Source organism: Octodon degus, unplaced genomic scaffold, assembly GCF_000260255.1.
Source record: "Octodon degus isolate 3935 unplaced genomic scaffold, OctDeg1.0 scaffold00051, whole genome shotgun sequence".
Classification (NCBI taxonomy): domain Eukaryota; kingdom Metazoa; phylum Chordata; class Mammalia; order Rodentia; family Octodontidae; genus Octodon; species Octodon degus.
The window spans coordinates 14,688,673-14,704,266 of record NW_004524627.1 but is presented as its reverse complement, the minus strand read 5'-3'; the positions used below and the strand labels follow the sequence as shown (position 1 = coordinate 14,704,266).

Sequence of the window (15,594 nt, the reverse complement as noted above, 5' to 3'; positions counted from 1 at the left end):
AAGGCCAGTGCTCTACCAAGGACCTATACCCGCATCCCCTTCCCTTTTATTTTTATTTGTTGTGAGGTGGGGTACCAGGAATCAAACTTAGGACCTTGTGTTTGCCAGGCAGGTGCTGCACTGCTGGGCTATACCCCTGCCCCTCTTTTTATTTTTAAGTTTTTAAGTGTGTACCTTATTTTGTTAATCTCTATAAATCATCTAAATAGATTAAAAACTTTGCTGCCAAGTGAGGTCACTTTTTTAAGCAACTAAGTTTAAGTTTTGTTAACCTGAAGATGACTTGTGTTCAAAAGCAAGGCAGTGAAACGTTTTGTAAAAATGGTGCTTTTTAATAACATTTCTGCTATTAAAAATGGGACTGGTGGTCTATGTGGGGTTTTTGAGTAGTCAGATGAAAAAAACAAATTTTGAAGGCATTCTACCAGTTAGATGCGAAAATAAGTTTTTATAAGTACTCTCCTTTAAGACTTTTTCTGGTTTTTAAAAATCTCCCAGGGCCAGGGATATAGGTCAGTGGCACAGTGCCTACCTGGCAAGTTCAAGGTCATGAGTCCATTCCTGATGCCAAAAAAAGCCCCCCAAACTAAAGAAAGTTTTGTGAAAAGAGCTTTTGGAAGTATGCTATATAAGAGATTTCCATGTTGAAGGCACTTGATACTTGGATGTGGACCCAGAAACTTTGTATTTAAAGATTCTTCATTTTGCTCTTAGATGTTTACCCAGCATATCATTATGCTGTAATATGTTTAAGGTACTAAAATGATTTTTGTGGCTCAGTGGTGCAGAGCTTTAGCACAAAGGAGGTCCTGGGTTCTATCACCCTACCTCCCATTATGTTATGGTGAGTTTGTGGAAAATTCCAAGAGCCTCCTTCAGAGTTTCCTCCCAGGCAAATATAATAGCAGGCAGTGGCTGTCGGGTTGGGTAGCTTTTCTGCTGTCCAGATAAGTGGTTTCGGGAGGAGGTGAGGTGTGGTGTCACAAACTCTATGCTTGGTGAATTTGCTGCTTTGCTTCCCAAGTTGTTGTGTTTTTCATTTTCATTTAAACTGTATTTAATCCTGTAGCTAAACTAATGTTTTAAATTGTTTAGAATCTTAGTTGACAAAGCATTTTATTTGGCTTTTCATACATTGCTCACTTCTGTGATCCCGGGCCAACATTTATATTTTGAGCCAGAGTGTTTAAGGTAATAAAAGAACAAGCATTTTCTGGGAAAATATACTTAAGAGCCTTTCTTCAAAATGCTCATTTACATCACATTGCTTTACCAATGCCAGCCTCTGTGAGTTGTGGGGTGTGACATATACCAGTGATTTTTTAAAATTAATTAATTTGGTACAGGGTCTCACTACATTCAGACTCATAGCGATCCTCCTATCTCAGCCTCCCCAGCACTGGGATTACAGGCGCGTGCCACCACTCCTGGTTTTGGTGGCTGGCTTGGTGTGGGGCCAACATGTCGTGTAGTACCAAGGATCAAACCCAGGCCCTTGCACTTGCCAGGCAGGCGCTTAGATGATGTCCCCAGCCTGCCACTGATTTTTAAATATTTCCATGGCTGGGGTGCCACTTCCAAAAAGAGAGAGGGAGGAGGCCCTGCTGGTTCCACTGTTCACAGGATGTGGGGTGTAGACAGGCGAGTCTTGGATTCCCACAGGGTCAGCGTTCCAGGTAAAGCAGAGGATGAGAGCCGGCTAGATAGTATTGTGAAAGCTCTGTAGCAAGCTTCAGATAGGAAGTGGAACCTCTGCCAAAGGGGTCAGCGCAGTTCCCAGCCCCGCGGTGTATCTGGTGTTGTGTGAATGCCTGGTAGGGCTAGGTTAGTTGGTACTCTGTGAAGAGCACAGTTGCAGCTTTCTTATCTCTTCTCTTTCCTTCTCTTTTCTTCTTTCCTTCCTTCCATCCTTTCTTTTCTTCTTTCATTTTTTTTGATACTGGGGCCCTGATTATAAAAATAATACTTTATGATTATAAAAAATAGATTTATAATGGGGACGGAGAACATATAAAAGTAAAAAGAACATGCGAGCAACTTTATATGTGAGTAGGTATATGTGTTTATGTGTGTACATACATATTTTTACAGATAGGGGATCAGATTATTCGGACTGTGGTATACACCTTACCTTTTGCTTTTCTTTCAAGTATCGTGAATTGAATTGTGTTTGAACAGAAAAGGGAGTTCTCCGTACGCTAGGACTAAGTTGGTGGTAACTTCCAATGGCTCCCTGTTCCTGTTCCCCAGTAAAAGCAGAGGACGGGCCAGAGATGGGCAAGCGGCTGCTCTCTGGCCTCCCCCTTTCCCAGCTAACTGCCTGGCAAAGTCACCAGACTTAGCCCTGCATCCCGCATTTCTAAGACAGAGTCTTGCTATGCCATCAAGTTGCCCAGTCTGGAGCCAGCCTTGTGATCCTTTTGACTCAGCACCCCAGAGCACTGGAACACAGACCTGCTTATCCTTTGCTTTTTTTTTTTTTTTTTTTTTCCCGATGGGTTGTCCTTTTGAGACAAGATTTTACTATGCAGTTATGTAGTTCAGGCTGACCTTGAGCTCACTTTGTAGCCCAGGCTGGTCTTGAACGTGCCACGATCTTCCTGCTTCAGCCTCCCAGGTGCTGGGATTACAGTTGTGCACCACCATGCCTGGCTGAGTTTTTTAACTTAATAATTTATGGACAATATTATATGTCTTTTGTAGATGCACTACTATTTTAAATTGTAGTCCAATTTCTAAATTTAGGATTACTTTTAGGATTTAAATGATCCTCAAGTAGGGGAAATTTGTAGTAGCCAGTTGATGATTATAAAAACCAAACTAAAAGTCAATTACATCTGAGTACTTGTTCATATTAACAGGTTCATTAGAACTGTTACAAATCACAGCTGGGATCTTGAGAACTCATGTAGCACCTGAAGGGTGCTAGGAACCTTGTTTGTGACCCTTGTCACTTAATTTAATCATTTTAATAGCCTACAAGATATCGTCAGCCACTCCTTCCTGTAACGGGAGAAAGTGGAGACTGAGTGGTTGAGTAAAGAACCTGCAGGACTGGGGCTGGTGAGATGGCTCAGTGGTCTAAAGCACTTACTTAGAACAAGCTTAGCAAAGCACAGGCGACCACGGTTCAGTCCCCCAGGACCACATGCCAGCCAGCCCCGCCCCCTGGTGGGCTGAGCTGGCCACACACACACATAAATAAATAAATAAAAATTTATAAAAAAATAAAAAAAGAACCTGCAGGACTTAATCCTAGGTCTGGCTAGTAACAAGTTCTCTTGCCCTGGGACCCTGAAGTATTGTATCATATCCTGGGTGAGACAGTCTTAAGAATACCTGAGTGTTTGAGAGCTACTGACTTATGGTGAGTGAAAATCAAACTTTCAAGAGGATTTTTGTTTGCAAAAGACAGAGGTAGCTGCTATGAATAAAACATTTCACATTTCAATTTATGATTAGTGGAATTGTGTGCTTAAATTTTACATTTTTTATACAATACTGTACAGAGTATAGTCTGTCTAATTAAGAGTAAAATCATGACTTTAAAAAAGTCTTAAGTATTTAACTTTTCTGGTTTTTTGACGGGCAAAGTCTTGCGGGGGGGATGCCTTTTCAAAAAAGTTGGAACAGGCAAGATAAACTGTCTGCGGAATATTAGAAAGTCTGCTGCCCTGAGCAGGGCTAAACCTGGTGACTTTCCTAAGCAGCTAGTCATGAAAAGGGGAGACCAGAGAGGAGTTACTGTTTGTCTCTTGCCTTTCCTTATCTCTCTTCTACCTTCATGGCTGGGAGGGTGAGATTGGGGGTTGGAAGTTACTATGTACTTGTTTGTAGGGAGATTACCTTTTCTCTACAAGAACCATTAACTGCCTCAGCCTCCTAGCTCGAGACTGTTGACCTCTTTGGACAATGTTGGCTGCTGGTTTTGGTTTTATTTATTTATTTAGTAATGCTGGGAATTGAACTCGTGGCCTCACATAGGCAAGTGCTCTACCACTGAGCTGTACCCCAGTCATAGGCTGCAGATTTTATTTGTATATCTTGTATCTGGCAGAGTCTCTGGCCTCAGTATCATGCTGTTGAGTGAGTGAACAGCTGAATATACTGCAACTAGGTTTATACTGCAGTGGGGTGGACTGAACCGAGGATGACTGCAGGGTTTTTGAGTTGTAAACGTAATATTCTAACTAGTTAATGAACTAAATTTTTTGTGTTGCTAGGGCTCAGTCCCACAGCCTTGGGTATGCAAGGCATGCATTCTACCACTGAGCCGTATCCCCAGCCATTAACATTTTTAGAAAGCAGGATACAGAACTTTGTCTTAAGTATGAGTGGTTGGGTGAGGTTTTATGTATAAACGCTAGATGAAATTAAGATGACCCAATAGGCACATTCATATCCTTTTAAAATAAAGGTGTTGCAGGGGTGGTGGTGGCACAATACTTTCCCTTGCTGTGGTTTCCAGAAGGAAGCAGTCAGAGAATTGCCATTTGTACAGAACTACCCAGCAAGTGCGCCGTCTGCCCTCTAGAGATCGGGGTGAGGCACGCAGCAGGCCTTGGAATTTTTTTTAAATTAATGTCTGAGTTTCTGAAGTGGAAAGAATTTAAATAATGAGGGTGAAATTTCTCTCTGGACCTCTGTGAAACAGAGTGGAAGGACAGGGCTCTGTAGCGCAAGTGTCCTGTTTGTCCTCATGGTCACCCATTACCAAACCGCAGGTTCACTGTGTGCTGTCAACTTCTCGAGTCCCCCCAGCTCACAGGCCCCACTGCAGACTGCAGGGTGGGCATTATCATTATTCTTGTCTTATACTTAAGGAAGCTAAGGCTTGGATTTGCTTAGACACGGCTAGAATTCATACACGAGGTAGCAAATGTATCCTTGGGAAATTCATAATGAGCAGGAAAAGCAGACATTGTGCAGCTGTATATGAAAATGTTCTCTGGAACACGAGCAGTGGGCAAATGTATCAGTTCATCATCTTCATCATACTTACATTGTTGCTGAAATTAATATGGCTACTGAACAAAAACATTTGTTCAGTCTTAGACAAATGGAAAAAACCACACTTATTTTCTGCCTATAAAAGTAACACTCCAGGGCTGGGGAGATAGCTCAGTGGTCTAAGCACCTACCTGCCAAGTGCAAGGTCTTGAGTTCAATCCCTGGTACCGCATGCCATGCTGGAAACCAGGTGTGGTGGCATGTGCCTGTAATCCCAGCACTGGGGAGGCTGAGACGGGAGGATCACTAGGAGTCTAAGCTGAGTAGCAAGACCCTGTATAAAAAGAATAAAAATACAAAAACAAAAACAAAAACAAAACACTCCAGTGCTCACTCGGGCAACACATACACTGAAAGTAGCACCCAGGGCAAGTGAGGTGATGCACACCTCTAACCCAGTGCTCAGGAGCTGAGGCAGGAGAATTACCATGAGTTCAAGGCCAGAAAGATCCTGTCTCGAGAATAAAAAAAAAGTGAATTTTTTTTAAAGTGACTCATTTAATTTTTCAGAATTGCAAAGTATGTATAGCTATTTTTAAAAATGAGTATAAGTCACCTCAAGAGAACCTCAATTTTATGTGTTAATACGTGAGTGTATACACCTGTGTCTTTGTATGCAGTGATTCTTTTTCAGTGGAGAATTTAGAGAATGACAGTCATCCCATCGGGATCCCTGGGGTGGCTTGGGTAAGAGCCTGCCTGGCCTCCCTCCTTCTCCTCCTTCTTCCTCCCTCTGCCCTCCTTCCTGCCCTGTCTGTTCACTCCCTCCCTCCCTCCCTTCCCCATGCACGGATGCATGCACAGGCTTTGCCACTGGACCACCCACTCCCAGTTCTTGGTGGGATCCTTTTGTAAGTCAAATAGTTTTCCTTCCCCTCCATCCCTCCTGAGTCTGTGATGTGCTGAGAATTCTGAGATAAGGCTAAGCAAGGATGCGCCTCCTACACAGTACCTTCAGAATGTTGTATGTAGTCAGGAGCCGTTGCTCCCGCTGCTTGCTTTCTGCCTCCTTGGGTAAGGGTGGTTTCCTCAAGCACATTTATAGTTTGGGTATTGAGGAAAGAAGAGCAAGTGCTGATCTCCTGTTGTCATTTTTCTGAGATGCCAGATGCTAAGGGGCGAAGTCAGGGAATGGGGGGCTCCCTACAGCCTGGCATAATTGATATTTATTTAATACCAATAACTATGTGCCACATGCCAGCCTATGAGCCCTGGCAGGAGGGATATGGCTTTTCTTTTCATGTTAGGTTTTCTGCATAATAGTCTGTTCCTATAATTATCATGGGTAAAAATTGTTTAAAAAATACAGGGTTGGGGAGATAGCTCCGAGGTCTAAACGCCTGCTTGGCAAGTGCAAGACCCGGGTTTGGTTTCCCATACCACACGCCATGCTGGTCCTGGAACCCTGTGCATGCTGTGCCACCCCTGGAACCAGGTGTGGTGGCACACACTTGTAATCCCAGTGCTGGGGAGGCTGAGACAGGAGGATCACTAATGAGTCCAAGCTGCATAGCGAGAGCTTGTACCAAATAAATGAATAAATAAATGAATAGCGAGCCTGCTAGACTTTTGCACTGGATTTAAATCCCAGTTGTGGAGCTTCAGTTTGTTTGTGGCCTTGGGTAAACCTTGGAGGCAGTTTCAGTGGCTGGTCCACTGTTCTCATATCACAAGAGTCAGCACAAAAGACCTCTGTGACCTCAGAAGGGATGGAGATTACCCACCAGCAAACTAGGCCTGCTCTGCCATGCACTCCCTGCCACGATGTGCCGTCTTCTTGTGCCCAGAGCTGTGGGTCTGCTGCACCCCAGACTGAAAGCCCTGGCACTCAGCAAATGCCAAGTGACTTGTCATTTGTGCCAAGAAAGGTAGTGTGAATGAAAATCATCATGTTCAGGGCCGTGGAGATGGCTCAGTGGAATAGGCGCTTCCCTGGCAAGTGCAAGGTCCTGAGTTTAATTGCCGGTTCCGCCAAAAAAAATTAAAAAGAAAAGAAAATCATCATGTTTGGGTCCCCCTCTGTGGCCTCATGGATTTCTAGTTCCTCCTATCCTAACCCTGCTCTCTTACTAATAGTTTATTACAAAATCAAAGGTTAGCAAAAGTTCTTCTCCAGCCTGGCTCTGGGCCTGTGCAAAGAATCCCAGATATTCTCAGGGAGCTAGACTTTAGTGGGGCTGAGGCGCAGGGAGAGCTTCCGCCACGCTTTCCCTGGGCACGCTGTCCAACCCTGTGTCAGTCTGGTAAGTTCTTCATTCAAGTGTGTTTGTTCTATGGTAAACTCATTGGGAGGTTTTTATCCTCCCCCAAAGTTATCTTTATTTTTTTTTCTTTTCAAAATTTTATTGATAAACATATAGCAATGAGACAGTTTCAAATCAAATCAAAAGTACAGTTTCAACAAATAATACACTGCATATATTCTTCTTAGTGGTTAATTGCTGTACAAGATGCAGACTTGTGATCCTATTTACAAACACCATTAGAACAAATCATTCTATTCATTAAGAGAATGCAAGTATCTATCCGAACCACTTTGAATACACAGATACAAAATGGACATTCATAGTTATATCCCAATTTTTTTAAGTCCCGTTGTTGAATATTATAGGTGTGTAAACTCAGCAAAATATTCTAAAAGAGTCCAGTAGCCCATAATAGTATTGGGTCTTCTGTTTAACTGGCAATGTCAGAAATTATTGACCTGAGTCCCCCACAGCTCAACATAACAACATGGCTTTACTTCCTATATTTCGTCTTCATACTTTTCTACTGGATGGTTAAGACCAAGGTAAAGCAGGACCTGTGCAACAAGAGTTGTAGCTTTTGGGTCTGAGAAGGTCAGTGAAATGCCCTCAGGATTTATTCTGAGATCCTGTACCTCAGATTGTAGAACCTTTGTCAGTGTCAGCCATGTGGATGAGTCACGGCCAATGCTTGGCCAATGTGCTCTCTGTGAAAGCCTGAGAGAGTGTCTTCTCCCCATGTGACTCTCCTTAGGCACACTCTACATCATCGATCACTTTCCTCTTTGGCCCCATAATCTTCTTGATCAGAAAATTTGGGACACTACCGAGGTACATGACGTTACAGTACAAGTTCTCATATGTCCTGAGTCTTAATTGACCTTAGAAGGCTAGGGTCAAAATGTTGGCTTTCCTTGTAGCCCTCCTTTTTCTCTAATTTTGGTCTGCAAACTTAGGTTGTTACCCATCCAGAAGAAAAGCTTATTGTTATTATCAAACGATTTAGGCTGTCAATCTTAACCTCACTATCTCACTGCATTTCAAACATCTTAGGCATAATAAGGAACAGGTATTTTTCATCAAGTATTGATATGTTGAACTTTAAGTCCCTACATAATATGAGAAAAAAAAACATTTAAAAATTAGATTATATTTTAAAAATAGGATAAAGAATTCTATGCTTCTCATGTTTGCACATAAGTCCAAAAATCTCACCATATACAACCTTGAAGCAGGACAGTCAAAGTTATCTTTATTGAAGAACTGAATTAAAAGCATAGATATGAAGTATGTCTACATTTAAAAACTACTCAGGCACCGGACACCAAGATATTGTTCCTTACCAGCAGATAGTGTTTGATAAAGAAGTATTACGTGCAAAGCTTTGCTTCCTTGACTCCCTGTCATTAGAAACCTGCCTGTCCAGAAAGAGGGGCCTTCTGAACAGTGTTTGTTGTAGATAAATAGCTTCTTTGTAGCCTTTTGGTAGGAACCTAGAATCAACATTCCATAGATTAAAAACCAACATTGCGGTTTGTTTTTTGAGATTCACTTTTTTTTTTTTTTGCCATACTGGGGATTGATGTGGTTTGGTTTTTGGTAAGTTATAGCTAGAGTAGGAATCAAGACATGCTAAATTCAACCGACTAGATGGTTGAGGGTTATATCTTAGTATAAGGAGACAATTTCTATTTCTAAGACAGTAGGTGAAAGGCAATATACTTACACATATTCTTAGTTGTTTGTCCATCTTTGCTTCCTTTTCAATTAAATTGATATTTAGTTAATACCAACTACCACTAAGTTGCTGTTCTGGATCTCCTTTGTGCTGTTATAAACATATATTTTATCTTGATTTTAAAATTATTGTTTAGAATTTTATAATGCATATGCATTGTGTACTAACATATACCATGAAAAGGATCTTCCTTTTCCTTGTACATCAGCCCCCTGACCCTTTTCAGTCTCCTGTTCCTTCCCAAACATAGTGCTGGCTTCTTACACATTGTCTCAGAGACAGCCATTTTATTGTAGTCTCTCATTTCACACAGAAGCATACTGTGAAGGGCTGCTTCGGATGACCCTCTCAACACACTGCGCCTGGTTGCAGTCCTTCCCCTGTATATCTTCCAGGCTGACCGCTTGGCCCTGTGACTGGGTGTGGCTAGTGGGGCTTCGGAGTAGTGCTGGCAGGTTGAGCCTTGCCCTTTGGAAGTACTTCTTATGGTGGCATGCCCTTCAGAACCTGTGGGCCACCAGCTGTGGGAGCTCCACCTGGTCTCAAGGTAAAGTTACAAGGAAGAAAACAGACGGGCTCCCTACAGCCTCCACTCAGCCCCCCCCCCCCCCCCCGCTGTTGCCAGCATCATTTGCCAGACCTGTGATAAGGGATCCGTAGTCTGGGAAGTGGAACCTCCTATCCCTCTCAGGCTGCTCAGATGGTACTATGTGGAACAAAGATGAGCTCTCCTTTCTAGGTCTTGCCCAGTTTAAAAACTGAACCGTTCTTGGAAGCCACTGAAATCAGCTTGTCATGCAGCAACAGATAACTGAAGCACAGGCTACGTGTACTGTATAGCCTGTGCCTTGCATTTTTCTCTGAGCAGTGTATTAGGTAGCAGTCTTTTAGGATGTACAGAGCTGCTTTATTTACTTTAAGAGCCAGGTAGTATTGCAACAATAAGTTAATTAACCAGACACTGATAGAAATTTGTTGTTTCCCATCTTTTGTAGGATTTCATGTCTTTGTTGGATGCTTCCCTTTGCATGCATACATATATTCACTAGTAAAATTCTTAGAGGTAGAACTGGGCTAAATAGGGTGTGAATTGTTATTTTAAAAGGTGTTCTAATATTGCCCCCAAGCAAGGCCCCACTCCACCAGGCACTTCTTCTTTTGATGAACTTTCCTTTCTCTGTTAGTTTTTCTTCCAGGTAGAGACCTCAGGATGGTGGCCCTTGGGGTCTGCAGTGAAGTGTCGTAGTGACGACACATAGGAATCTGTGATAAAGATAAATAAGGAAATTTCTGAAGCAAGGAAGAAAACAGACGGGCTCATTTCCTTATTTATCTTTATCAGTTTTTTAAAAATCAATCTTCTATAATTGTGGGATTTCTATTTTTTTATTATATTCAAGCCTCTGGCACTCTGAGATTATAATAGATATTCTCCCATGTTTTATTCTAGTATTTCTTTTATTTTTCATATTTTAACTTCTGATCTGTTTAAAATGTTGGGTTTTTTTTGCTCCTGGGAACTGAACTCATGACCTCATGCTTGCCAGGCAGGAGCTGTGCCACTGAGCTGGATCCCCAGCCCTCAAAATGTCTGAATATGTTTCTGAGGTGGTCAGTCAGTTCTTATTATTAATCATTTCACATTAATATCATTCCATGTCTTATCATAAATTATATTACATATTTATATCTCAGATAATCTCGATATATGTATTGAATTCAAGAAACTCAATTGAATTGCTCTCCCATAAATTATTTAAAATTTCCCTTTTTTCCTGCTGTGATAAATGTTATAGTGAATTTTTAGAAAATAACTATAATTATCAATCCCAACATAGCTTATGGTTTTCTTTGTGAAACTACAAATGTATATTATAGTTTTCCTTTTGTTTATTTACTTTTTCTTTTTTTAATGTATTTAGTACAGGCTTACAGGGTCTCAGTACACAGATCAAACTCATAGTGATCCTCCTATTTTCAGCCTCCAAAGCGCTGGGATTGTACGTATGCGCCACCATGCCTGGATTTATTCACTATCTCAGGGTGCCCCAAAGGCAGAGCCAGCTCAGCTTTCTGAACAAAGGATTGAACCCTGGTCCCTGTGCTTGCCAAAGCAGGTGCTTAGTCCTCTGAGCTATCTCACCAGCCCGTGTTCCCATGTTTCTGAAATATGTAATATTTCTGATGTGGGATTGCAGGTACCAGCTATAACGGAGGGTCTGTCTGGTGTACTGTATTTTCTGTCATTGGCTGGCCATGTCGTGTTCTGCGCATAAAGCCACATCGTGCCCTCCTTTTCTCTTTCAGAAGGCTCCCCTGTCTACTGGAAAAGAGAGACATTTCCCTAGGGTAGGCAGGCAGTTGACTTGTAGGCATAGAGTCACAGAATGTCAGAGCCAAAGGGAGCCTGGGTAGCCCATGCATTTTATACATGAGGTCTTTAATTTTCTTTTTCTATATGGTATTTTAATGTTCTTGCATCCTTGGGTTATTTTTACAGTAGTGATATTGTATCCCATGTTCTTAATGCCCAGGAAGTAAGAATATTATAGAAAATATTTAGTATAAGAATAAAAAAGTATTATTTTGTTTTCTTTTAGATCTTCTCAAAACTTTCTTTGCCTGCTCGCCCTTGGAAGCAAGCAATGAAGCAGAGTTTTGCCTTTGACAATGTCGGCTATGAAGGGGGTCTGGACAGCATGTGCCCTTCTCCAGCGACCACCGGCACCATCAGCATCTTGGGGATGACTTGCCAATCCTGTGTTAAGTCCATTGAAGGCAGGATTTCTAGTTTGAAGGGCATCGTGAGCATAAAGGTTTCTTTGGAACAAAGCAATGCAGTTGTGAAATATGTGCCATCAGTCATTAGCCTGCAACAGGTTTGCCACCAAATTGGGGACATGGGTTTTGAGGCCAGCATTGCAGAAGGAAAGGCTGCCTCCTGGCCTTCAAGGACTTTATCGGCCCAAGAGGCAGTGGTCAAGCTGCGGGTGGAGGGCATGACCTGCCGGTCTTGTGTGAGCTCCATCGAAGGCAAGCTGCGGAAACTGCATGGAGTTGTGAGAGTCAGAGTTTCACTCAGCAACAAAGAAGCAGTTGTCACTTACCAGCCTTATCTTATTCAACCTGAAGACCTCAGGGACCATGTCAGTGACATGGGATTTGAAGCTGCCATCAAGAACAAAGTGGCTCCCTTAAGCCTGGGACCAATTGACGTTGGCCGGTTACAATGTGCTAATCCAAAAAGACCATCAGCTTTTGCTAACCAGAATCTCAATAACTCTGAGACCCTGGGCCACCAAGGAAGCCACATGGCTACTGTGCAACTAGGAATAGAGGGAATGCACTGTCAGTCTTGTGTCTTGAATATTGAAGGAAATTTAAGCCAACTCCCAGGGGTTCAACATATTCAAGTATCACTGGAGAACAAAACTGCCGAAGTACAGTATGATCCTTCTTGTGTCACACCTGTGTCCCTACAGAGGGCCATCGAGGCACTTCCACCTGGGAACTTTAGAGTTTCTCTTCCTGGTGGAGCAAGAGGTAGAGCAGGTGGTGAGTCTTCCAGTTGTCATGCCCCTGGCTCTCCTGAGAGAAGCCAGTTGCAGGGCCCAGGTAGCTCTTTAGTGCTCAGCATCACTGGCATGACCTGTGCGTCCTGTCCGCAGTCCATCGAAGGTGTACTTTCCCGGCGGGAAGGGGTACAGCAAATATCGGTCTCTTTGGCTGGAGGTACTGCGACAGTTCTTTATGACCCTTCTGTAATTAGCCCTGAAGAACTTCGAGCTGCTGTAGAAGATATGGGATTTGAAGCTTCCGTGGTTCCTGGTATGTATTTGATGCAGTTTGAAGCACATCCAGGTCAGGTCTTGGTGTCTTATAACAGAGCACCTGAGTGGTTGGATAGATGAGCTCTACTCCCTGTCTCACATGGCGACAGTTAACAAGATTCTGTTACCTTTTGATACCCGTAAAAACTGTAAGGATGGAGGAACATAATTGCCTCTTATGTAGCTGGCACCAAGTGCTAAACTTTTTTGGATTTGAGCCTCTTTTCTGGAAAGAACTCTGATTGTTTATAAAAGACCACTGTGATAGCATCAGGCCCTTTTCTGACCAAAGGAACCATTCTTATTTTCTCTGATGGTTTCTCTGCTAAGCAGAACAAAATCCCAAAACCAACAGAATCTTAGTCTCAAGACCCAGAGACCATTTTGTTTAAGTGGGAGGGCAGGGCATGATTTAACCACGCTTTCCCTTTCCCCATTTGGTGGTTGGAAGGGTAGAGGGCTGGGAAAGGGGTAGGACAGTCTTCACAAAGCAAGTAATAGCCATCCCTCTTCCTCCTCTTACCCTTCATCTTCCTCTGCTTCCTCCTTCTGCTCATTTTCTGGCTTGTTTTCTATTTTCTTTCTCTTACTCGGCAGTGCAGCATCACTGTTCCATAAGCCAGCGCCTGTGCTAACTGTGGGGATAATGCAAGGGAAAGACAATCTGTCCTTCAAACTTATGTCGTCATGGGGAAAGGGAGGAGTAAACCATCATTGTTTAGCAAGATGAGGCCTGTGTGAGGCCAGGCCTTAGCCTTTTCAGGTGGGTTTGTTGTAGCAAAATTCAGCAAGATAAATCCTCACGAGTGACCAAGAATGGGAACAAATGAGGCCTTTATTGCCAGCAGGATGATAGTCTGATGCACAATCGGAATGTCCACCACCACAGAATTTCAGAGTGGGTTTTTATACATTTATAAGTAGCCATGGTAACTACAGTACCTCATTTTGGAATTTTACAAAAATATCACAAGGTTTACATTTCCCAGAGGTTTGTTAGTACAGTGAAATGTTAACTTACCTACAATTTGTTTTAACTGTCTGCTCCTTAGCTTGGTGATTTGTTCTCCTTTGTGGGTTTTATGGTTAACTAAGAGAAAAAGGGGTAAGTAAGGAGTAGATTCGCCTGAAGTTTAAGTGACTTTTAAAATGGAGCTCTTTTGCTCCATCAAGTTCATGAGAATGAGATGTGGGAGGGGAGGACCAGGAATGCTGAGAGCAGAAGAAATGGCCTACACCCCAGAGAGGTGGTGCATTGGGGAAGCTGTAGAGGAGCTCAGGGGGATCTGAGCAGTGCAGAAGACTGGTTCTGGGCTCAGGAAGTTGGGGTAGGTGTGGAGGTCAAAGACAGAAAGCACAGGCTCAGGAGGCTGAACCCTGGCAGAGAGGCCAAGCTCACCCAGCTGCTGGAGGACATTGTGGGCTAGCGATGCAGACATGAGTGTAGGCACCCAGGTAAGGCAGAAGTAGCAGAGTAGCAGGGGAAGGCAAAGAAGCTGGGTGAGGAGGAAGCACACAAGAGCATAACCTCCCAGATAGTGGCTGCAGGAGAGAGTAGCCTCCTAAAGGTAACCTGAGGTGCACAGAGACAAAGGTGTGAAGAGTCTGTCAGGGTGAGCTGCGGCGAGGCTATTGGAGGCCTCAGCAGCTGCTTCAGGATGTGGAAAAAGTGGGAGCTTAGCTTGTACTGTGATGAGGGCAAGAAAACCACCAGCAGCATAGATCAGGGAAGGGTAGACAGGGACTTAGAAAGGGATAGGTAGGGGTATTCCAGAGAGGCTGAAGAGATGGTCTTATTGTAGAGCCCAGGCTGTTCTAACACCAAAAGGTACAGAGGAAATAAATGTAACTCCCAACCCGCTAAATGTGCGATATGCCTATTTTGTGTTCCCTGAAGTCAAAGAATGAATTATAAGGAACAATAGAAGTTAAAAGTAGGAAAATCTGTTACGGAAAAAGAATGGGAAATAAGAATAGCTCCTGACAGACAGGAAGGGTCCAGAATGGGTTGCCAAGGAGCCTACTTCTCAAAGCAAGTTTTATAGAGCAAAATCATGAAGTAGACACAACATGGGTCAAAACTAGAGTCAACCAGTAGGATTACAAGTATAGTCACTTGCGTAATACTGATCCAGTAGTCACAAGAACTCATGGATGGCATCATTAACCTGGATCGATAATCTATAGTCCTAGTCTTTTCTTTAGTCGGAGTGTTAGGCATCTTAGTTGTTTTAGTCATGCTCTTAGTGGATGAGAGAGGATGACCCACCCCTAATGAGATATCGGTTTATTTGTATAGGAAATCTCAAAATCTTGGGGAAGTATGTAGATCTGTCCATTGTGACTTTAACCTTAAAAGCCACAGTTTGATGTGTTCTCATCTTCTTCAGCACTGACTGACTTGGGGGCCTAGCCTGGCCTAACTGCCTGTAATATTTCTACCTAACTTAGCTGTCCATAATAACATGTTCCTCCTGCTTTCACCTCCTAAGTGGCTGGGAGTACTGAGACTGGATTACTTTCAGGCATATTTGGTGAGGGGCAGCTCTGTGGGTATTAATATTTTCACCACGTATCATCCAGCCTTGTGTGTCTTGTGAATCTACACAACAATAGAAGTGGTGGCCACAGAACCATGAGGCTGGAGTCACTGTAGCAGGTTTAGGCACCTAGCTCAGGAAGACTTGTTTGTGGTCCCATAGACCAAGGCCCCGGCAGCATCCAGGGCTGATGGAGTTGGTTTCCCACACCATGTTTCCTTTGGCCAAGA

At 43.1% G+C, this 15,594-nt stretch overlaps 1 protein-coding gene across 4 annotated transcripts in view; it reads left to right on the top strand.

Annotated features, from left to right (window-relative positions):
• Window positions 1–15,594, top strand: part of Atp7b (ATPase copper transporting beta) — a 73,656-nt gene that overhangs the window by 22,844 nt on the left and 35,218 nt on the right. For 3 of the 4 annotated variants that reach the window (XM_023717242.1, XM_023717241.1, XM_004633107.2), the window contains exon 2: window positions 11,595–12,822. In XM_023717242.1, the coding sequence (XP_023573010.1) occupies window positions 11,595–12,822 (1,228 nt within the window). Of the gene's footprint in view, window positions 1–6,826; window positions 6,879–11,594; window positions 12,823–15,594 lie in introns of those variants that run through there. The other variant, XM_023717240.1, reaches the window with a different exon arrangement.